Here is a 23,704-nt window from a genome sequence, read left to right on the forward strand (position 1 = left end):
GAGTATTATCAAAATTAATATTTTTTTTTTTGCTTTCGTATTTTATTCAAAAATAAACCCGTTAGATACAAGATCTATTTCATATTGCCGAATGGCGTCTCGCTGTTCACGGGCACATAGTAGTCTCCAGAAACCATGTACGCATTGATGTCAGCTCCCATGCGAACGCTGCTGTAAGTGCTGCCACAGTCCTTGGCCACAGCATCCTCGTAGTCGTGACACTTGATGGTGCCGAAGTTATCCTGGGTCACAGCCTCAACATAGTAGGTTACTGAACGCGCATGGGAGCAGGTGCCGGCAGCATCGACTCCGCATCCGGGCTGCTTCTTGCCTCCATTGGGGTAGAAGGCACCTCTGCCAATGGGCTTGAGGAATCCCTTCATTCCACCGTTAGTCTGAATAGACTCCACATAGTAGGCATCGTCGAAAGATAGACGCTTCTCTGGCTCATCATAGCTAAATAGAGGAAGGGCAGGATCTAGACCAATAATAGTGTGAATCTTGCCTTTGCCTACGGTCTTGCCAGCGTAACCAGCGACCTGGCCACCCAAGCTGTGTCCTATGACATACAGACTGCTCAAGGACATGCCGTGACTTTGGTGCAGATACTTGATCATTTCTCCCACTTTGACTCCAGCATTAGGAACAGCATTCACAGAGGAGATGTAGTTCGCAGACTGAGCTCCATCCCATCCCACAACAATGACGTTGTAGTCGCCCCTGGACAGCCAGGCCTTGGTGATTTGTGTATTCATGCCATCAGTGTAACGACCACCCCAACCGTGGATAACAAACCGAGTGCCATGATCCTTGTTAAAGTGCGATTCCCGAATAGATGATGCGCTTGCCTCGATTCTCTTGCCCGCGGTGGGATTTGATCTAGTGTAAAGATAGAATGCTACAGCATCAGAGCTCCTCTCCAGGTTACCGCTGGCCAACAGCTGTTCAGCGTCCTCCCGATCCATCCATTCACTGGTGCCATCTATTCGTGGTATGTACCATCCATTCTCTCCGTTAATGCGCTCCTCGATGGGCAGGGCACTTACTAGAATTTATAAGAGTTGTTTCGTAAATCAATTGGAAATATGGTGATGTTTCTACCTGCGGCCAGCAGCGCTGCTAAAACTAGAAACACTTTCATTTTGAAATCGCAACTATGATTGATAAGTGGGAAGCGACTCACGCCTTTTTATAGCAACCACAACAATAAAATACCAAGGCAATCATTCACACTGAATCAGATAATTCTCCATATTTCTGATAGGCAATCCTCCACTTTTCACACTTCCAATTGTCAAGTACACGTAGACTGACTGATAAGACTTTCACTCAACTTTTATAGAATTCATTTAAGGCAGTCTCAATGATGTAAGCGTGTTTTTTGTCTTGAAGAGAATAGACAAAACCCAAAAGTGTTCTATTCTACAGGCGGAGATAAAAAAGACTAACTAATCAAAAGGTAGAAATAAGGCTTTCATCGAAATATGCAATCTGCTGTTAGGTTCTATTACTTGCTTGGTTGTCTATCTATATAAATATATACTTATCGCTATTCTCCACTCCAACCTATTAAAAAAATAACAAATACAAAAGGTTTTCTAAGAAATTTTCATATTTTACTTAGAATTGGCAAATGCTTAGTGAATAATGCCGAATGGAGCTTTGCTGTTGACGGGAACATAGAAATCGCCATCGACCATGTAGGCATTGGTATCGGCGCCAAGACGAACGCTGCTGTAGGTGCTGCCACATTCCTTGGCCACGGCAGTCTCGTAGTCACTGCACTTGATGGTTCCAAAGTTATTCTGCTTAACAGCTTCCACGTAGTAGGTTACAGAGCGTCCGTGAGAGCAGGAGCCAGTGGCATCGACTCCACATCCAGGCTGCTTCTTGCCTCCGTTGGGGTAGAAGGCACCCTTGCCAATGGGCTTAAGGAAACCCAGCTTGCCGCCGTTAGTCTGAATGGATTCTACATAGAAGGCATCGTCCGAGGATAGACGCTTATTGGGCTTGTCGTAGCTGAACAAGGGAAGAGCGGGATCCAATGCAATGATTGTATGAATTCTGCCTTCGCCGACGGTCTTGCCAGCATATCCAGAGACTTGAGCACCCAGGCTGTGACCGATGACATAAAGAGTATCCAGGGACATGCCGTGTTTCTCGTTCATGTACTTGATCATGTCACCCACTTTGGCGCCTGCTCCGGGCACAGCAATGACAGAGGAGGCATAGTCCACGGAACGGGCACGAGACCAGTCCACGATGATGATGTTGTAGTCTCCCTTGGACAACCAGGCCTCAGTAATTCTGGTATTCATCGAATCAGTATAGCTCTGGGTCCAACCGTGAATAACAAAACGTGTGGGATGGTTCTTGTTGAAGTGGGAGTTGGCAACGGAAGAACCCTTGGAACTAATCTCCTGACCGCTTGTGGGGTTGGACCTGGTGTACAGGTAGAAGGATACGGCATTGGTGCTAATGCGTCCTTCCATCAGCTCTCCGTTCGACAACAACTGTTCAGCCTCCTCCAAATCCATCCATTCACTGGATCCATCAACGCGAGGGATAAACCATCCATTCTCGCCGTTAATGCGCTCCTCGATGGGAAGGGCACTCACTGAAAGACAAATTTAATATTTTGCAATCCTTCAAGAAAATGTATTGTAATGTATAACTCTAATTACCTGCGGCTAACACTGCTGCTAAGACAAGGAATAGTTTCATGTTTGAAATATAGCCTAATGGTCAGCAATCGTTCCTTTATATAGGCAGAAATGAAAGCATGACATGTTTATCGCACCTACCTCTTAATAAACACTTCAGATTCTGACTATATTCGATCAGATAATCCAATTCTGATTGAAAGTTGATCCCTATTTGGCACTTCCATGTGCCAAGCGTGCTGATACTGATATCAAAGCTTTATATCTATGGTTAATGCTTTAACATTAAATTGTTTTGACAGCAAGGAATTGATATTGAACCTACGAGCTATAAGTGATTTCGGGATAAGAGATATCAGTAAGCTGGCGGAAGATTGCGAGCTCTTTTAATCAGACCCCATGTCTGTCATCATTTACCTGACGCAGATTTTAGATCCCCAAAAAAAAAACATAAATATTAAGCCGAATATTCACACATTTATTTTACATAAGATACATGTAAGCCTTTCCATGACGATGATTGATACAATTTTCTTCGATTTGCCATATCTTATTACTCAGTTTAAAATGTATATTTCTTGTGAATTCTTCAGGCAAGAAATGTACATTCTTAAAAATAGAAAAACATTTGAAAACAAAGATTTTTTTTATATATCTGTTTTGATCAGTTTTTGAGTCTATCTTAATGTTTGACAATTTTCAGCAAAAAAATTGGAAAAGTATTTGAAATAGTACTTTGGTTTGAAACCAGAAATAAAATATTTAAAAATGTTTTAAGTTTGATGCATTTATTTCTCTATAGATATTAAAAAAGTTCTTTAGTGAATCATGCCGAATGGTTCCTTGCTGTGGACAGGGACATAGAATTCTCCATCGACCATAAAGGCATTGGTATCAGCGCCAAGACGAACGCTGCTGTAGGTGCTGCCACATTTCTTGGCCACGGCATCCTCATAATCGTGACACTTGATGGTGCCAAAGTTATCCTCGGTGACAGCCTCAACATAATAGGTTACAGATCGGCCGTGTGAGCAGGAGCCAGTGACATCGACTCCACATCCAGGCTGCTTCTTGCCTCCGTTGGGGTAGAAGGCACCTTTGCCAATGGGTTTAAGGAAACCCAACTTGCCTCCGTTGGTTTGAATAGACTCCACATAATGAGCATCATCGGAGGACAGACGCTTGCTGGGCTTATTGTAGCTGAACAAGGGAAGAGCGGGATCCAAGCCAATGATCGTGTGAATTCTGCCTTCGCCGACGGTCTTGCCAGCATAACCAGAAACATGGGCACCCAGGCTGTGACCAATGACATACAAATTGTTCAGGGACATGCCGTGCTTCTCATTGAGGTACTTGATCATTTCTCCTACTTTGCGTCCAGCACCGGGCACAGCAATGACAGAGGAGGCATAATCCACGGAACGGGCACGAGACCAGTCCACGATGATGATGTTGTAGTTTCCCTTGGACAACCAAGCCTTCGTGATTCTAGTGTTCATTGAATCGGAATGGCTCTGAGTCCAGCCGTGAATAACAAAGCGTGTGGGATGATCCTTGTTGAAATGCGAATCGCGAATAGACGATTCTTTAGCTTCAATTTTCTTGCCATCGGTGGGGTTGGACCTGGTGTACAGGTAGAAGGATACGGCATTGGTGCTAATGCGTCCTTCCATCAGTTCTCCATTTGAGAGCAACTGTTCACCCTCTTCAAGATCCATCCACTCACTGGTGCCATCAATGCGAGGGATGTACCATCCATTCTCGCCGTTAATGCGCTCCTCGATGGGAAGGGCACAAACTGAAACACATGATGTTTTCTAAGTTATGCTTGTATAAAATAATACGGTTACAATTTACCTGCGGCAAGCAACGTAGCTAGAACAATATACACTTTCATTCTGGAAACCAAAATATTAGTGAGAGTTTGCTAGTGGTATGCTCTATTTTATAGTCGCAAAAATCGAAAACACGTCAAACTAATCGCACTTAGACTTTATTACACGCTTCAGATTATGTTCACTTTTTATCAGATAGCTCCCAATTTCTTGAATGGAAATAAGAATTTTCCCACTTGCAATTGATATAGTCGCTCACCCATTGAAGGTACGCAGTAACTTGATCAGTTAAGACTAAGTGCTGACTCAGCAAGAGTATAAGTCTTGAGTATCGGTAACAACTTATATTGGGATAAGCTTAATCAATATTGACAGTATTTAAAAGTTTTTAAAGCTTAGACTGTATACCACCCACTTCTAATCAAAAGATAGACAATTTTATATATGTGCATTTATTACTCTATATTTGAAGAGTCCATTTAGTTGATATTGCCGAATGGAGCTTTGCTGTTGACAGGAACATAGAAATCGCCATCGACCATGTAGGCATTGGTATCGGCACCAAGACGAACGCTGCTGTAGGTGCTGCCACATTTCTTGGCCACGGCATCCTCGTAGTCACTGCACTTGATGGTACCAAAGTTATCCCTGGTGACAGCCTCGGCGTAGTAGGTCACGGAGCGACTGTGGGAGCAGGAGCCGGTGGCATCAAGTCCACAGCCGGGTTGTTTCTCGCCGCCATTGGGATAGAAAGCACCTTTGCCAATGGGCTTAAGGAAACCCAATTTGCCGCCGTTGGTTTGAATGGACTCCACATAATGGGCATCGTCGGAGGAGAGGCGTTTGTTTGGCTTGTTGTAGCTGAACAGGGGGAGGGCGGGGTCGAGACCGATGATGGTGTGGATCTTGCCTTTGCCAACGGCCTTGCCAGCGTAGCCTGCAACCTGAGCTCCCAAGCTGTGACCGATAACATAAAGACTATCCAAGGACATGCCGTGACTGTTGACCAAATACTTGATCATGTCTCCTACTTTGTCACCAGCTCCGGGCACAGCAAGAACAGCGGTGGCGTATTCAAAACGAGCACGGGCCCAGTCCACAATGATGACATTGTGATCACCCTTGGACAACCAGGCCTTGGTGATTGCCGTGTTCATCGAGTCCTTATAGCCTTGGGTCCAGCCGTGGATAACAATGCGAGTGCCATGATTTTTGTTAAAGTTTGAGTCCTTCACAGATGAGCCCTTAGTTTTTATTTGCTGTGGTTTCGTGGGGTTGGACTTGGTGTAAAGGTAGAAGGATACGTCATTAGTACTGAGGCGTCCATCCATCCTTTGGCCATTTTCCAGCAAGTCTTCGGCGTCGTCTAGATCCATCCACTCAAAGGAGCCGTCTTCTTGTGGTATATACCAGCCATTCTCGCCGTTAACGCGATCCTCTTCGGGAATAGCACCAACTGAAAGATAAAAAAACGTCTTTGTAACTTTATAGACAATTAGAAGGATAATGTAGTTACCTGAGGCTATAGCCAGTGCTATGAGTCCAAGAATATAAACTGCCTTCATATTGAAATTACAAGTGATAGTGACTTTCGGGAAGAGTCTCCCGTCTATTTATAGTCCCAACCCAGGAACATGTGAAATTAATCATCTTCATCGCTCTGTAAGCACTTGAAAATTGATTAAAATTGGCCAGATAAAGTTGATTGCATTGATTAAAAAATCGATTGTTTGCACTTCCTTTTTTCAAATTGGCTGATAAGCCGCTATCAATGAAATCTAATTTGTATGATTGACTGATTTATGAACTGCGTGAGAAATGTCTTGAATTTACAATAGAGTCTCATATAAAACTCATATTATAAAGTGTTTTCAAAGCGATTGCTAATATGGCAGCTTTATCACTAGAGAATAAGCCATGGTAATATCTATTCAAGGTTTGGCATTCAGCCATTGGATTAGGGTTATAAATTTAACAAGATTAATGAGTCTAGTTGCCTGCAATAGATTAGGAACTGTTGAGTGTTCTAATGAGTAAAGCTGTGCAAACATAGGAAGTTTTCGATAGAAGTTCTTTTATTGCGACATATTTGATTAGTTGATATTGCCGAATGGAGCCTTGCTATTGACGGGAACGTAGAAATCACCAGCGACCATGTAGGCATTGGTATCGGCGCCCATGCGAACAGAGCTGTAGGTGCTGCCACAGTTGTTCTTCACAGCACTCTCATAGTTCTCGCACTTGATGGTACCGAAGTCGTCCTTGGCAACAGCCTCGGCGTAATAGGTGGTGGAGCGACCATGGGAGCAGGCACCAGTGACATCCAGAGGGCATCCAGGTTGAGTCTGACCGCCGTTGGGGTAGAAAGCGCCCTTGCCAATGGGTTTCAGGAAGCCCAAGGTGCCGCCGTTGGTCTGAATGGACTCGACATAGTAGGCATCGGTGGAGCATAGACGCTTGTTTGGCTTGTTGTAGTTGAAGAGGGGGAGGGCGGGGTCCAGACCGATGATGGTGTGCACCTGACCGTTGGTGTTCTTGCCAGTGTAACCGGCAACGTGGGCACCCAGACTGTGACCAATGACATACAGATCGTCGAGGGACATGCCAAAGTCCGATACGAGGAAGTTGATCATGGCGGCGACCTTCTTGCCAACCTTTGGCACGGCCACAACGGAGGAGGCATATTCAACGGAGCGAGCACGAGCCCAGTCCACGACAATGACGTTGTAGTCACCATTGCTCAGCCAAGCATCACGAATGTTCTTGTTCATGCCTGACTTGTAGGTCTGGGTCCATCCGTGGATGACAAACCTGGTGGGGTTAGCAGCATTGAAGTTGGATGCGCTGATGGACTTGGAGGTAGCTGTGATCTTGGTGCCCTTGGTGGGGTTCGAGCTGGTGTACAGATAGAACTTAACAGGGGTGGTGGTAAGTGCGCGATCTTCAACCATTTCCTGGCGTTCCAGCCACTCCTCAGCTTCATCCATGTCGACCCACTCAAAGGTGCCATCCTGCTTGGGCACATACCATCCGTTCTCTCCATTCTCACGCTCAGATTCCTCAAGAGCGTAGGCCGAAGCTATTGATAAATTATGCTTTAGTGTAATTGTTAAGGATTCCTTAAGGAAATGTTCCTCAATTTACCCGCAAGTGCGCAGAATGCTAAAAGCCAAATAGTCTTCATGTTGGGGACTCTTCAACTGAATGTAGGTTTCGGCCAGTAATGGTCTTTTATAGGCCAAATACCGGACTTATCGTAGCGGCCACCATGGCCGATCTAATCAAAATTTTTTATAATAAGCTTAAAGGTAAAAATTAGCATCTGATAGTCATATATGGAAATTGCGAAGTGCTTTTAAACATTTATCTTTTAATTGCTACTTTCCTGCTAAACCGCGAAAAAGTATTCGATATCTTTGCTGGGTGTCAAAACAATTTCGAGTGCTTCAGACTGATTAGAATATATTAGTATGCAAACTTAAAGTACTTAGAACAATGATTTTTGGGTACGATACGTTTACGAGTGTGAACATTTTTTGTTTTGCCATTTTATTCAGTCATGAGTTGAATTGCTTATCAATAACAGCAGCAGAAGCAGCAGAAGCAGCAGTGGTATTACATGTCCATGTCTTAGGCCTTTCGGCCACATCAATAACGATTACAACACTTGTTTTTAATCAACGTTAAATACCATAATCTGCTGTAAGTAATGCTATTGAGTGGACTTAATTGCTTGTACTTTTAAGCGTACATTAATTAATCACTTCAGTACGTTGCTTAGATATGAATAGGTTCTTATTGAAATCTATGGAACAAAGTCTTTGCTAATACCATTCAACTTGTGTCTACAAGTAGTATTCAGATTAAAGCGAGTGTCAATGGGCAAAGAAAACAACTGCTCGGCTGACTTAACAAAAGGTTGGTAACAATCATACACTGTCAACTCACACTTATCCCTTCCTCCCAACCTTTCCCCTTCCTATTTTCAATTCTCATATAATCCCGCTAATGAGTTTTCCATGCGCTTTCGCTTGATTATCCTGCTCGTGTTAATTAAGCGCATAAATTAAATGACTTGCTGAAATTGTAAATCTATTACGACAACATCTCAAATGTAGCCTACTCTTAGGCAGCACTGAGCACAAAATGGTCAAATATGTGGAGTCATTACGAGAGCATCGAATAGCTTGGACATAAATGTAGTAATTTTAGGCATCAATTTGAATCACATCACAAAAGGTAAAGACTGAAATATTGCATACTTTCAGGCAGGAATTTTTATAAAATGGTCACCCTACTGTCAATGTAAAAGTATATCAGGTGTGTTGTACAATTCTATGTTCCTAAAATTTTAGAGATTTTATGTTTTCAAACATATTTTTTTATGCATTTTTGTTAAATTTAAAGATATGTTAATTTAATTTATTAACTATTTAATTTTGTCATATCTCTTAAGAATTTTTAAGACATTTCAAAGCAATGGTTTCTTATTTTCAGGAACACCAACAATTGGTTTTGGGTTACTTTAACGCTGTTAGAGATTTGTAAGACACACCTGATTATAGCTTATGATTAAATATTATTCACATTTATTCTTACCAGATGCGTTCCAGAAATATCTAGAGATTTTGAAGATAAATGTTTTTGAAAACAACCGTTCGAAATGTTGGTGTTACTTAAATTTTAGAGATTTCATATTTTCAAATATATTTTTTATTAATTTTTATTCAATTTAAAGATATTTTAATTCAATTTATTAACTATTTCATTTTGTCAAATCTCTTAAGAATTTTTCAGACATTTCAAAGCAATGGTTTCTTATTTTCAGGAGCCCGAACCTGTATAACAGTGCTAAAGTTGTTTTCAAAATCATTTCACTTCAATATCTCTGAAGATTTCTGGAACACACCTGTATATTTTTAAATTTAGTTGAATATCGATTTTTGTTAGTTAAATTCAACTGGCTTTCATTCTATCAGCGAGAAAAGCGGTTCATTAAATATTATTGCATTTAATTAACACATTTTTGCTTGAGTTTGCAAGTATTGTTGCACACCAATAAAAAAAAACGTAATCAAATCAGCGGGTCTGATGAGTTGAGCAGTCATTGTTCGACTTTCAAGTGGTCAGTCGAAGGCTGGTACTCTTAATTATATTAAATATTTTATAAAGTTGCCTTTGTGGACACTGGCGACAGCTGGAAATGAGAAAATGACTTCAAAGGTAAAAAATTTATTGAAATTAAAATTAATCGCAATATTAAAAGTATCACATTTCAAACAGGGGCATCTCGCCTAAACGTTTTTTGACAATTGATTAACAAAATTAATCATACAAAGGGGCGGCTGTTTACCCTCGAATTTAATCGAACTCACATAATTTACTAGATAGAATGGAAATATGATGTCAGCATAAAATATGATATAGGTGGTTCTCCTGCCTGCTCTTCTTCAAAACCCGACTGCCTTCTACTGGACATTGTGCCTGAAATAAAATTCAATTTTCCATTTTTAAAAAGGAGCAGTGAACCTCATAATCTTTATAGAACATAAATCAGGATTATCATCAAATAAATACCAAGTCTTTTTGTTATGTGTTTCGAGATATGAACAAATAAATATGTGTAGAGAATTCGTTAAAATGCTATAAATACTCCATAATAAATGTGTGTATATTTAATACATCCGAGGAAAAAGTAAGGACTTTACCTACTAGACACAAACATATACTTATAGCTCAAGATTGGCTAATTAGGCCACATGAAGGGCATTTGCCTGCTAAGTTCTTCTCTTCGCGACGGTGGTCGACCATTTAAACATCAGTTAGGAGGCAAACTAGTGACTCTCAACAGTCATGACACGCTCCACCCAACCATATTCAGCCAAAACAAGCTCAACCCAAACCAACCCAACCCAACAGACTCGTCTGCCGTAAGTGACAATGTGTCCTGATGGGGCATGAGCATGGGCGACCCTTACCTTTGGCATTTTACCTTAGCTTTGACAGCCAAGTGCGCTTGACGCTGCTCATTAATTATAATTACAAGCACTGGGAAGAAAGTGAATAACTGAATGACTCAGATGATGGCAGAGTAAGGGGAAGTATGAGTATAGTATGTAGGGAGTATATAAAACAAGTAAAAAGCGTCACTGCGGTTAGCGGTTGGCAGCAGGCAACCTACCAAAGGACTCTGCCTTGTCAAAGACAAACAGGAGCTATCTGAGTTTGCTTTTGAGACTGAGCGAAGCTTGTTAGACTAGTTTTGTTTTCTCTGTGTCGGTTTCAAAAGCTATTTGGCAAAAGCAAATGTTCTGTTCGCTAGACTTTGACTGCTTGATGGTTTTGGTATTTCGGTCCCTGGTTCAATTTACCCCAGATGCATTTACCTTTGCTTGAGATTGTGCCGAGTCCGAGCTCCTTCTAGCCATCATGCCTGTCACAAATTTAGCGTACATGAAACGAGCGACTCTAATCCAAAAATCTTTGAAGATATTTTGCTTTGGGCTTTTTTTGCTGTGCTGCCTTTTTGTAAATTAAATTTATGTGCGTAGCACCTGATTTTAGCCCAGTTTTTGCATTGGCTCCCGTTCTCACTGCCAATTTCGCACTCGGCCTAAAAGCACGCTAAATGAATTTACATGCAACTAAGCCGATCAAATCTGATTTACAGCCGCTTCCTATGTAACATTTTTCGCTGTTCGCACTCTCTGTGTAAAATATACGTATAACGTACTATGGCCAAATTCGTTAGCCACCATTCCCAAGCTCAATAGAATTTTTGTTCCACGTGCTGTGATTTCATTTTTGTACGTGATTTTTCTTGCCTTGCAATAATTTATTTTTATTTTTCATTTCAATTTTTTTTTTTTAGAATATTATGTTCATGCTTTATGTGAAAGTCAAGTGATTTCTACTTGGCTGCCGATGCGCAGCTCGTCTTGCTTTAATTTCGATTTCAATGGCACATTTTGTTTGTATTTCGAGCTCTCCAGCCCCTTCATCTTCGTCCTATTGGCGTCATTTTCAGACTTCGTTCGTTTTCCATGTTAATTATTGACTTTGGTATGCCACGCACATCCTTCAACATATTTCCTAATATAAAATTGATGAGTTTTCATTAATAGACTGACGTGTATGCTTAATGATATGAAACAACATTTCAAGTGAGCTTTGCCATCATTTCTGCCATATAAGCTAAACGTGATTGTGATTTGATGTTATTTTATTTTAACTGCAGAATAAAAAAAACTAAGTTTAACAAAATTTTTCTTTAATTGTAAGTACACATTATGTACTTATGGTATATGAGAAATATAAAGATTTTACACGCCAGGAATTTGGGTCGCATTCTTTTTATTTGCCAATGTCTGCAAAAATGCCAATAACAAATCCTCTGGCACTGAAATGTCTGTTGAAATTTTATGAAGCTTTGCCGGGATTTTGGAATTTGGTTGGATAATTGATAAAACAGGCAACAACAACATAAGGAGTAGACGAAGCAGAGACAAATACCCAAGTCACGCACACATACACTCACATACACACATTTGGCTTGAACCTCGCCAAGTGCCTCATTATTGCGCTGAGATAAGCAATTTACTTGCTTGATATCCTTTTCCTGCGTCGGCAGCACACAAGAACAGCCGAGCAGCCGAGAAGCTGAGAAACTTCTGAAGGAGAATTGGAGGCATTGTCAGAACGTTGGTGTCAGAATTTATTCAGCGAGACATTAAAACGAAGAGCAGGAAAAGTTGAAATGACTTCTTTTCACAAACGCCGCTCTGAGTACTACAGATCTCATATTTCTGCTTACAATTCCTGTTTGTCGCTAAGCATTAATTGTTGACGTTAGCTAATCCACTTATCATTTCAATTTATTTATTCCATTACCACACAAAAGATAAATAAACTCTCAGAAGTACGTAAGTCTCTTAAAGCTATGTCACACACTCAACCCTGTTTTTTATTTAAATTGAGTGAATCCACTCAGTAAGGAAGCTGTCTGAGGTTTCCTTCGGCCATTTAAAGACTACATTTTCCTCACTTTCTCTTCGTTTCACGATTGCAAATAAAGGGAAGAAAATATTTTTATAACTGCCGGCTTTTTTCTGTTTTCCAAGTGCGCAGTTAAAAGGAAATCAAATGCCGTTCTTAGTTTCCATCATTTTAGCGCTTTGTCAAAGTCTTTTGGAGTTATATTCCTTAGCTTAGCGTAAAATGGGATTGAAAAAAGTGCAAAATATTTTTTATTAGAGTGTTTACAGCAATGAAATTTTGATTGTGCTTTCTTGTGGGCGTGGTATTTTGATTTATTTACGTACATTTCAACCATGCCTGGCCGATTTGTCACTACATACATTCGCACATAAGTCTTATACTGAAAGCGCTTAAAAGAATGCAACAGTTTTTGTGGAAGCTCGGAAAGGAAACAAATTTGGTTGCGATTCATTCTGCATAAACCGGCTTATCCCTATTTTTGAACTGAATAAAAATTTTTGTTGAAATGACATTATTATGGCTATTATGTTTATATACTATTCAAATATATTATTATAACTTTGTTTTGTTTTTTTAGTTTGTGCTTGAAAGTATACTGCACAATTCATTCCGTCGCTTTCTCTTTTGTCTTTAGAAAAAAAGTTGCTCATTTATTAAGGACTTAAGTTGCACTTACACTTTTACAAAAACAGTTACATTGTGGCATTTGAACTCCAGTTGTTATTAGACATTAGTAACATATTCATCTCTTTTATCCTCGCAGGTTTTTTAATGCAAAGGGACGAAACAGACTGTGGAAAATAAATGAAAACCGGAAATTACTTATACTTAAAATGAACCAAAGTTGCGCCAGACTTATAATGTGGCTACAATTTGAAATTGGATTGGTAGCATTTTTGAACAAAATTGCTAGAAAAAGTACTTTATCAGCTTAAGTAATTACTTGTTTAAAGTTGAAAAGCAAAATGGAGTTTTACAGCCTGACCTGGAACAGCCGTCGCACGGATCTCGAGCGTTTAATGGTTAATGAGGAGCGATTATTTTACATTGCCCCAGAACAGCCCCTGCTGCACAACGACGATGATTATCAGAATTCCTCTGGCTTACTAAAGTACATTGAGAACTCCACAGAGGTATCAATGAAATCTATGGATGTTGCTGTCACATCGACAACAGAGTACATCAATGTGACCTTCCTGATGAACTCTAGCTGCAATGATTGGGAACCTCAATCAGATGATTTATGGTCCAGTGCATACTTCAAGAGTGTCGTCTATCTGCTGTACATTCCCATCTTTATCTTTGCCTTGCTTGGCAATGGCATCGTCTGCTACATAGTTCAATCTACGCCACGGATGCGTACAGTAACCAATTACTTTATAGCCAATCTGGCCTTTGGAGACATTCTCATGTCTCTGTTTTGCGTTCCCTCCTCTTTCATCTCGCTGTACATCGTCAACTATTGGCCCTTTGGCATTGTGCTCTGTCACTTTGTCAACTATTCGCAGGTGGTCTCCGTACTTGTTAGCGCCTACACATTGGTTGCTATCAGCATTGATCGATATATCGCCATCATGTGGCCACTTCGACCTCGCATCACAAAGCGGTAAGTTTTGAAATAATTACACTGATAAAAAAAATGTTCTAAAATCAAGATTTTGGCCATAAGACTAAGAATTTTGGTCTACAAAATGCGTTGAGAACATAAAATTCTTAAATTCAGAAAACACATCTTGGTTTTAAGAACATATTAAATAAGACCAAGTTCTAATTTGAAGAATAAATTATCTTAAAATTAAAATAATTAATAACAAAATGAAAAATACTTTTTAAATTTATAATTTTGTTTTATTTTGATTTAAATATTATACATTTTATTCTGTCTCGGTGCACTCAGAAACAAATGTCGTTCTGCGTACTATTCCGAATGCGATAGAATGTTTTCGTACTTAAAAATTTAAGTCCGTTTTGTACTAATAATACTTAACTTAAGTACAAATTGTATTGAATTAAAAATTAAGTATGTTTTTTCTTGAATCAAGAACATAATACAAAGTACAAGACCGTTTCGTACTTAAAATACTATTCCGCAACTCTGGCATCGATCGTACTTGATTTGAGTACGGAGCTTGACTTTCTGTGAGTGTAGTTTTGTTAGTAACATTAACTGGTTACTGGTTAAGAAAGGGATTTAAACCGGCGCCTGCTGCTTTCACAACTGAAGCGATTTCTCTAACCAGAACGCCACGGGGCCGCCATTTGTTTCATATGAAGTTGAAGTACATTAACGTCTGTATACTTTCCTAACAATTTAAGATTTTTTTCTTGTATCAAGAACTTTAATTTTTTAGCTATATATTCTAAGTGTTAGTAATATGGTCTTAAAATGTTCTTATTTTAAGAACAAAATATTTAACATGTATGTTCTTGATTTTATAGGTTGGTTTTTTTTTTAGTGTAGTTATTATCCGACTTATTATTATTTTGTAACAGTTACGGTCTTAATTTAATTAACTTAACTATTTATTGACACAAGACGTATAGTAATAATTGTAAAATTTATGAATATTTCTCAATGAATTATATGTGGACTAAAATAGCAGTCAATAGAAATTTATATTAATATGAATATGATCTTAAACTCTAAGTGTGTCGGATCATTGACCTGATAGCCGCCTCAACCTAACCCAACCAGAACTGCGATTACTAACCTGATCCAGTTGATATTGACATGTTTCTCTCTCGAAAATGCAAAGCAGCCAATTAGCAATTGAGTTAATTGTAGACGCATAAAAACTAATTGAATGTCGGAACGACATTTTAAGATCCTGGGAGGAGCTGTATTTTGGCGCCGTTAAGTGGCCGCTTGCGTATTTGCATTGCTTGGTGCTTGAGGCATTTGGTCCTTAGTTGGGAGGCCCCCAGGGACTTTAACACGCAATGCCTTTCATGGTCAGCACGTACTAATTTTGGGCCTTGTCGTGTTAATTGGTTTAAACAGTAACCCAAGTCGGGAACAGCCGACGTGTCATGGAATGCCATCTGCTGCAAATCCTGCACGGCTGGGCCGCTGGCCGCCATTCAATGTCAATTTGCTTTGTAATGGGATACAAAGAACACTTCTGACCCACTCCCTCTTCTCTCCTATGCTTTCCTCTCACATTTAGCTGGCTGGTTGACTTTTACTGCTTGTTGGCGCGCTTCTTTACGCTCGGATGCTACTTCATAGCGGTTAAATATGTGGGTGGTAGGAGCTGCTCGACAGTGAGTGTCGGTTAAGTCAATGGAAGGCAACAATTTATGACACGCCCTGTCAATGAGTGCGTGCGCACTGCGCACTCAAAGGAGCGTGGCTTTCGTGGCAGCTGCAAATATTTGCGAGACATAAAGTAAATAAGGTTTATAATTATCCAGTCCGGCTGTAATTCACTCACACGCAGCTCTACATTTACATTCTCATTTAACATTAAAAGCTAACATCACATGTCAGAAGATCACGTTAGAGTGTTGAACCCGTGGCTCGGAATACTGAGTGTATAAGCAATATGCGTGCGTCATGACTATAATGCATTCTTTGATGGATTTTGCTAAAAAGGGGAACTGAATAATATAGTGGGCTTATTTGTATATTATTTACAAGTCGAACGAACCACTTGACTTGCCAAAATAATGTATTATTTATTTATTTATAAGTATTACTGTAGCTAAGAACAATATAATTTTAAATTTATATTAAAAGAATTTTAAGAATTGTCAATCAATGACATAAATACATTGCTAAATAAAATATACAAATAAAAGAATAATTATAATTAACACTATTAATTATTTTAAGTTTGCTTCACATAACCAATTTGAATTGTGCCACTGTGCGTATACGTTATATTTGACAGTTGATGCGGTATGTGCTTTGTCTATATTTATCAGAACTCTTTCTTCCTTTACAGCTATGCAAAGTTTATTATAGCCGGCATTTGGTTTATTGCGTTGGCGACTGCGTTTCCCATACCCGTCGTCTCCCGCTTGGTGGTGCCCAAATCGCCTTGGCATGAGAAATGCGAAAAGTAAGTACGCACCATTAATAGCGATACTACAAGAATAACTCTGGCGACCCTCTCTCTCTCTCCTCCCTCTCTTGCTTTCCTTCTCTCTGCGTGTGTTGTGTGAGATTGCGTGCCTCAAGTGTAGCATAAAAGAAATGACTTTGTGGAATTGTCTGCAGAGTGGCAGTACTTCAGAAGATGTGTGGGCACATTTAAGTCGTTCGCAGAGCATTTGACGTCATTCTGTCCTGGCACTCAACTTGGTAACAGTTTCACGCTTTAGCCTGTTGATATCAATAACCAGAAAGCCTACACTTTCAATATAAATTTGTTTCAACGGACTAATTGTGTATATTCATATGGAAATTTAAAATATTTTCCAAAAATTTGCTGAATCAACAGTTCATGGCGAATTCAAAGGAAATTCACAGAACATTGTGGCAACTGAACTGCAAATACTATGAAAAACATACAAAAGGATGCCAAAAATCAAGTTAAAAATCATGTTGAAATGTGGACACAATTACGATGTCCATGCAAGGATTATTCTTCATTGAATTACTGTTATAGTTTGCATAGTTTGTTACACAAAATGTGTGGCACGTTGACGTTGCATGTGCTGGCGGTCAGCTCTGCGCTCTGCAAAAGAACGTGCCTAATTACCACAATACCAGCTGGTCCAGTGGTCAAAGGAACCTTCATTCCAAAAGCTATCAGAAACAGGCGACACTAGCATGAAACTGGACACAATGCGCATGAAATCAAGTTAAGTGCATAAATGAAATATTAAATGCATAAATGTAATTTGCTCTTCAGATTTGTCAGAAATCTCAGTTGACACAGGCTTTAAATATCCAAATTAAATATTTGTAGAATTACAATTTAACTCCATTGTGAGTTCATTGCAACAACGTGAGGAGAGTGCATAAAAATTAAATTGCGCGAAATTTTGCTTGTGTCCGCGGAAGCATTTTGCATTTGACAGCATAACAAAATGGGCTGCTTGAGTGGGGCTTTCTCTGTATACTGCCCCTGCTGCTGTTCCTGCTCCTGCCCGATGTCACATGTCAACTATTGTACTAATGCAATCTTTTCTGTCCGCTTTTTTCTTCTCTCCATTGTATTGCATGTACGCAACATTCTTTTTCGTTCTTGTCATCGGTCCATCACGATGTGTCCTTGACTGCACTGGCAACTGACCATCAGATACATTTGCCGCGAGGATTGGCCGGAGGAGGAACAGGATTACTACTACACTGTGGCGCTGTTCACGCTGCAGTTCATCGTGCCACTTCTGGTGCTCATATTCACATACACACGCATCGCCATCGCCGTCTGGGGCAAGCGTCCGCCCGGCGAGGCGGAGAACTCGCGAGACCAGCGCATGGCGCGCTCCAAGCGCAAGGTAAGTCGACTCACAAATTTTCCACTTTTAGCTAGTCGACCACAAAAACTAATTTGTGGCCAAATGGATTTTGCCCCAAGCATGGCATCCTTGCAAAAAGTCGTATTAAACAAATGGCAAATGCAAATTTGGAAATCCTTTCAACCTTTCCTTTATACATATTTCAAACCAAGTCAAGTCTTGGCATTTAAGGTCGTCCAGCTATTTTTAGCCTATGGAAATTCCTTTGCTATCGACCTTAAATATCAAGAGTGTCCAGCCCTCCTCCGCAGGCAAAGAACTGTGCATTTTCCGACTGAATGCTCTCGCACCCATCGGATACACTTGATTCGAGTACTACTAGAAGTATCTTTTCTTATCGCCATTTAATTTCAAATGCAAAAAAAAATAAATCAATGTGCAATCATCGGAATTGGTTCAGATTATTGAAGCATATATAATACTACAAATTGTTAACAGGAAACAATAGAGAAGACTTTATGTTGTTGAAGAGGCTTTGAAATACTTTGCATAAAATAAACGACAATAAAGCTAATGCTAAAGATCACACTTGATACAAATGTTTAGGTACAAGTCAATGTTAGGCATTAAGTCAATTGGTTTTCAATTGAATCCTAAGGGGGAGTTCAACTCGGTGCAGGCACAACTTTTGAATGGCAAAACCCATAGACACTCGACAACTTGTGGACTATGTATCGACTGGAGGTTAAGCTTGTCAGCATTACAAATCCTATATAATGCTCACATAATCATGTGACTCTTCTCTCCATCTCAGCTGCAACTCCAGGTGGCAGCCAACCCAACCATTTGTAATATATGTATTTTAAATAAATAAGTAAAGATTTATGCAGCGCATGCAACGCTTACTTTGTGTCGAGTACGTGAGTCGCCTATCAGCTGGAAGAGGAAGAGGAGGCTGCGACTTGCAACTGCGTCTAAAGATGCCACCTTTTGTCGTCTCTTGTGGTTTCCAGGAAGTGTTTGGGTCACAGCAGGCGGAGCGTTGCGGGTGACGACCACGTAACCAGTTGTTAAACGAGCCTTCTCGCTTTATGGCCAATTGAATTGTGGAATTTCCATAGAGGACGCCCGTCTGCTGTCAGACACAAAGAAACGCCAAAGAAAGCCTGTTAGAGTACAAAATTTATATGCCGACGTTGACCTCTAGACGTCATTGGACAGTGGGACAACGGGACAACGGGACAACTGTCCAGAGTAGGATATAAAGTCTGCTTGGTTTTAATTAACATTTGGTGAGGCTTAATTAAGCCGTGTCATAAGATTGACATGCGCATCCATCAGTTGGTTATTTTTTTTTTTTTGGGCTGACTGCTTGGCAATTATGTTCATCTGGCCATATTTCAGATTCAGTCAGTCGTGGCATCGTGTGCATCTGTTGATTGAACGGGAAAATAAAAGAAATACCAATAGCGACAGATTCCCTCAGCTGGCACAGCAACAAGATAAATATAGTAATGGACAGACGGTTGCACCTCCTTTCCCTCCTCCTCCGCCTCCTCCCTCTAGACTCCACTATGGCCCCAAAACATTACCCAATACGGGCCCAAGGCAGCATCTGCCATTCACTTTTTGCTGTCTTGTTGGTCAATCTCGGTCCATCATCCAATCCTTTGAACTACACCACCAAATAGAGTTGAAAACATCACCGCATTTTCCCATGACTGTCCACTTGACAATTTCTTCCTAGTTGCCACAGCTCAAATTGTTGGCCAAGTGGCAGCTGGAATGATTAGCAAAATACAATACGATGACGACAGCAAAAACCTCTTAATATGACAGCCTGCAGCTTCTTCAAATCAGCTAATAGATATTCCAAACATTTTACAACACATTTACGTGGCGTATACGTTATATGGAGCAGCATGTAAATGAATTAAAATAATTTGATTAGTAAATCAATTTGAGTGCCATTCAGAGTCTTCCTTTTTTGTTGAAGTGCATTGTTGAATGCATTCACAATTTACGGAAAATTAGTATTTGAGAAAAGCTTGCTAAATTTGTATTCGTTTGCATGAGCTGCAAATCAGAGTTGACTAATTGCTCGACTCGGCGGCGGCAATGTTAGAGGCAGAAGCAGGTCCATCCATAGGAAAACACACACAAGAGCATGAAATGCCAAAATGTATTGCAATAAAAACAATCAACTAAAAGGAATAATAAAACTGCTGACTTACGGCGATGACAAGCCACACTTGACAATCAACTAAGTTGCCCACGGTGCACGGCGGCAAATGTGTTTCGATGCCACAAATGCTCAAATGCGCCTAGTGGCCACTCATCGATTGCCGAACTGAGCTACCCATTTGAGTTGAGCTACCCATCAGAGAAGCTGTCGCTTTGTCAAATCGACGCCAGCGCATAGGAAATTTGCCTCATTTGGCTGCAATTGCAATTGCTACTTGTTCGCATGTAAAGCTTTAATTGCATAATTGACTGCAAGAGGCGAATCTCTGTATGTGTGTGAATGTGAGTATCTGTGTGAGTGTGTGGTTAGTCAGTAAACCCCTTATCCTAGGCATACAACGAGCATGTTGAGCTCTAGCTGACCACGCCACAACAAAGACTGATGACTTGCCCGGCAACAGACCAGACCAGACCCGAACCAAGCCGGGCTTGGCCAAATGCCCCAACAGAGGCGGCAACTGGCTTCCCATTTGATGTATCAGCTTTGTTGCTGTTGCTATTTTCTTTGCTTTTCACGTGGCCAAAGTGTCTTTCTTTCTCTCTGCTGTAGTTGCAACTGCAACTGCAAAGTCGTCGTCTGTTGCTGCTGCTGCTGCTGAATTGTGTTAAAATGTTAATTTCGTATTACATAATCTGTGTCATATCCAGCAGGCAGCAGCAGCATGCAACATGCAGGCGGAGGAAACGGGGCCTTTGAGTTGCAGTTCCCGTCCCAAGTCGCATCATCTTCATCATCGTTACACACACACACACACATACACAGAGGCACACTCACACAATAACGAGTGCTTGAGAAAAAAAGTGAGAGGATTCCCAGGCTTGGCAGGCAGGTCTACAGCTGTTGGTCTGTTGGCTCTTGGTCTGCTCTGAGTACCCCCATCCACACCCACACGTGCACTCGGACCAGTGTTGCCAGAATATTGTGAGATAAAATTGCTTTAAAAATAAATTAAAATGCTTAAAATAGCTGAAAAAAAAAATGTTTAATAACTTATTTTATTTCAACAACAATGATATTTTGACGATATCTATATCAATGTCTTTATATTTTTTGGGTTCTGAACTAATTTTTAAATAATTAGTTTTTTTTTAACGCATACTGATTTAACACTTCTTTGTACTACAAGACTTTATGCTGTTAATATAGCTCTCTCATTTGACAAAATGGTTTTTCTCATAGGATTTAATGAAATTTTTTTTTTGTAGTTTTAAAATTTCGAAATTTAGCAATAAAAATAAAAATTGGCAGTAACTAAATATTTTTATAAAGTTGCTAGATTTTTAGCCAACAGCAGTTCACCAATTTTTCTAGCTTTTGCAATTAAAAAGGCGCTAAATCTAGCAATAAATTTGCTAAAATGGCAACACTGACTCAGACAGAGACAGACATCGCATGGTTCGCACATTTTGTGCGTTTTGTGGCAAATTAAAAGATATCGCAGAGGCAAAAAAGCAACAGTTACACATCCAGCAATTAGCTGCAGCCTGCAGCAATTTCCCTTCTCTCCCCTTCTCTGCCTATCAGCTTACACAGGTTGCATGCCATTCGCTTATCTCCCCAATTGAATCTTTCTCTTTATTGCCGGACTCTCACTGCATTTTTCTCTCTCTCTCTATCTCTCCTTCTATCTATCCGGCATTCCTAAGCTTGGCCAGACGTAGCTGAGTCGTTATTTGGGTTTTAGCTGATTTATTTCTTGACAATTTGCTAGCGTCAAATACAATTTTATCAAAATTTGCTTCGTTGTCAAAGGTACAAATTTTTAAATTTTATGACTAGAATTTATTTGCATTAAGCTTAAGTAATTTCTCATATCGAAAATTACTTAACAACATTTATTTATTTCCAGTGAATAAATAAACTTTTTTTTTTTTCACTGGCTACGTGACAATCAGAGTGATCACCAAAGTTGTTGCAGCACAGAAAGTTTGTGCAACATGTGTACACTATCTATATATACATTAATCAGTCGTTCAGTTACTTAGCTTAATTTACTCCTTGTGCAATAAAAATTTAAGCTGGTTTCCTAGTGGCCACATATACTAGCACACTACTAGAGTTTAAAGGCCCTATTAAAGTCGTGCTGGCTGCTTGGAATATGAATTTCGAGAGAAATTCTAGATTGCTTGCAGTTATCATATTTCCATCATTTTACCCCTACACAGAGGATAGAAATAACAGTATTTCGTTCTAAGAATTCCACATTTGAAACTAGATTTCTCACCTAGAATAAAAATACTGAAGTCGTGAATTGCGATCTCAATTCCAGTTCCACATTATATTAGCTAATTATTAACTTAAAGAATACATTTTGTTGCAGAAAATTTAGTTTCTGTTTAAAAAATCGGTCTATTAATAAAAAAATTTAGTGCAAAACCAATTAAAACCAATTAATTGACATATAAAAATAAAAGTTACGCGAATCAAATAGAATTTGGGGAATCCTCCCGCCAGAAAAAACATAAATGTCTAACATTTTAGAGTACGGTAATTTTCTTGTCGCTGTGGTTTCGATATAAGTTCGATATTTATGTATTTTAAGATTTTTCAAACCTAAAACACTTCAAAAAAGTACTTGATTTAAGTACAATTTTAACTTGATCAAAGTCCCTAAAATTTGGAATTTGTATGTAGTCTAAAGTTCTCAGTGCTCGTCGAACTGTTTTTCATTGCATACAAGCAAAGATATTAGAATTAAAGAACATGATTAAACATTGTAATACTTATAATGAATTATAAGAATTTATATTAAGAATTTTTTCTACTTATTTCTTGGAATTCAAGGGTTTTACTTGCTTAAAGATACTTTGTTCTTATATCATGATTATTAGTACTTGGTAAGAGAATTTGTATATTAACTATCAGTAAATCGTTCTTATATGTAGTAGGCTTTTTTCTCTGTGTACCGTGGTCTTCACTTAGACTTATGAAATCATTTGACATTAATCGCTTAGTGTCCATTTATCATTTATTCCGAATTAATTTATTTAACGACTTTTGTAAATATTTATTCAGTTGTATATTCATTAATTATGAAACTATTATTCAATAATGTGACACATTCCTTTTGGTAGGACACCTGCTCCTGCTCCTGCTTATCCGACCCTAGTGTTTATTTTATTGCCGTTGTCAGTTGCTAAACAAATAGAACTAAACTGTATTTGTCTCATAAATAAGCTAATTAAGGCTCATCAATTAAATTGTAATTCAAATAAGCTAACAATAAGTAAGCAAAACTATCGAACAGATACAAATAGTATCTGCATTTGTATCTGTATATATTTGTAACTTCACTCTGGCAGCAAAGTCATTGGTGTCTTCTGTTGCAGCATCGAAGTGGCAAGTGGCCAGAGGCCAGAGGCAAGTGGCAACAGCATGACTTGCTCCATTGCCATGAAGGAGCAGTTCCTGGGAGATGACTGAGCCGACAGAGGCGACTTCGGTGTCTGCATTTACCATCTGACAGCTGTCGCTGCATTTGTTGTTACATCTGCTCTTTGCTTTTGCAGTTGTTGTTGTTGCTTTGTATTACATAAAGAAACATCTTGTCTGTT

General features: G+C 39.6%; 6 protein-coding genes across 8 annotated transcripts in view; 1 reads left to right on the forward strand and 5 right to left on the reverse strand.

The window, feature by feature from the left end:
- The window catches only part of LOC117792525 (RYamide receptor), a 67,933-nt gene that overhangs the window by 14,955 nt on the left and 29,274 nt on the right, over window positions 1-23,704 (forward strand). For 2 of the 3 annotated variants that reach the window (XM_034632702.1, XM_034632701.1), the window contains exons 2-4: window positions 13,260-14,102; window positions 16,444-16,560; window positions 17,746-17,944. In XM_034632702.1, the coding sequence (XP_034488593.1) occupies window positions 13,462-14,102; window positions 16,444-16,560; window positions 17,746-17,944 (957 nt within the window). In that variant the 5' untranslated portion in view covers window positions 13,260-13,461. Of the gene's footprint in view, window positions 1-13,259; window positions 14,103-16,443; window positions 16,561-17,745; window positions 17,945-20,797; window positions 21,077-23,704 lie in introns of those variants that run through there. The other variant, XM_034632703.1, reaches the window with a different exon arrangement.
- Window positions 21-1,251, reverse strand: LOC117792533 (phospholipase A1 VesT1.02-like). Its single transcript, XM_034632712.1, has 2 exons — window positions 1,102-1,251; window positions 21-1,045 (listed from the first exon to the last, which is right to left on the reverse strand). Exons 1-2 carry the CDS (start codon window positions 1,139-1,141, stop codon window positions 75-77), a joined length of 1,011 nt encoding a protein of 336 aa, XP_034488603.1. The 5' UTR covers window positions 1,142-1,251; the 3' UTR covers window positions 21-74.
- On the reverse strand, window positions 1,624-2,739 carry LOC117792531 (phospholipase A1-like). Its single transcript, XM_034632710.1, has 2 exons — window positions 2,685-2,739; window positions 1,624-2,617 (listed from the first exon to the last, which is right to left on the reverse strand). The coding sequence occupies exons 1-2, from the start codon at window positions 2,722-2,724 to the stop codon at window positions 1,638-1,640; spliced, it is 1,020 nt and encodes a 339-aa protein (XP_034488601.1). The 5' UTR covers window positions 2,725-2,739; the 3' UTR covers window positions 1,624-1,637.
- On the reverse strand, window positions 3,433-4,773 carry LOC117792532 (phospholipase A1-like). The gene is made up of 2 exons (XM_034632711.1): window positions 4,521-4,773; window positions 3,433-4,461 (listed from the first exon to the last, which is right to left on the reverse strand). Exons 1-2 carry the CDS (start codon window positions 4,558-4,560, stop codon window positions 3,482-3,484), a joined length of 1,020 nt encoding a protein of 339 aa, XP_034488602.1. The 5' UTR covers window positions 4,561-4,773; the 3' UTR covers window positions 3,433-3,481.
- LOC117792529 (phospholipase A1-like) lies at window positions 4,940-6,159 on the reverse strand. The gene is made up of 2 exons (XM_034632708.1): window positions 6,015-6,159; window positions 4,940-5,954 (listed from the first exon to the last, which is right to left on the reverse strand). Exons 1-2 carry the CDS (start codon window positions 6,061-6,063, stop codon window positions 4,978-4,980), a joined length of 1,026 nt encoding a protein of 341 aa, XP_034488599.1. The 5' UTR covers window positions 6,064-6,159; the 3' UTR covers window positions 4,940-4,977.
- On the reverse strand, window positions 4,940-7,789 carry LOC117792530 (phospholipase A1-like). The gene is made up of 3 exons (XM_034632709.1): window positions 7,643-7,789; window positions 6,593-7,577; window positions 4,940-4,977 (listed from the first exon to the last, which is right to left on the reverse strand). Coding segments are annotated over exons 1-3 (1,026 nt in total). The 5' UTR covers window positions 7,683-7,789; the 3' UTR covers window positions 4,940-4,976.

Source organism: Drosophila innubila (assembly GCF_004354385.1).
Source record: "Drosophila innubila isolate TH190305 chromosome 3R unlocalized genomic scaffold, UK_Dinn_1.0 2_E_3R, whole genome shotgun sequence".
NCBI lineage: Eukaryota > Metazoa > Arthropoda > Insecta > Diptera > Drosophilidae > Drosophila > Drosophila innubila.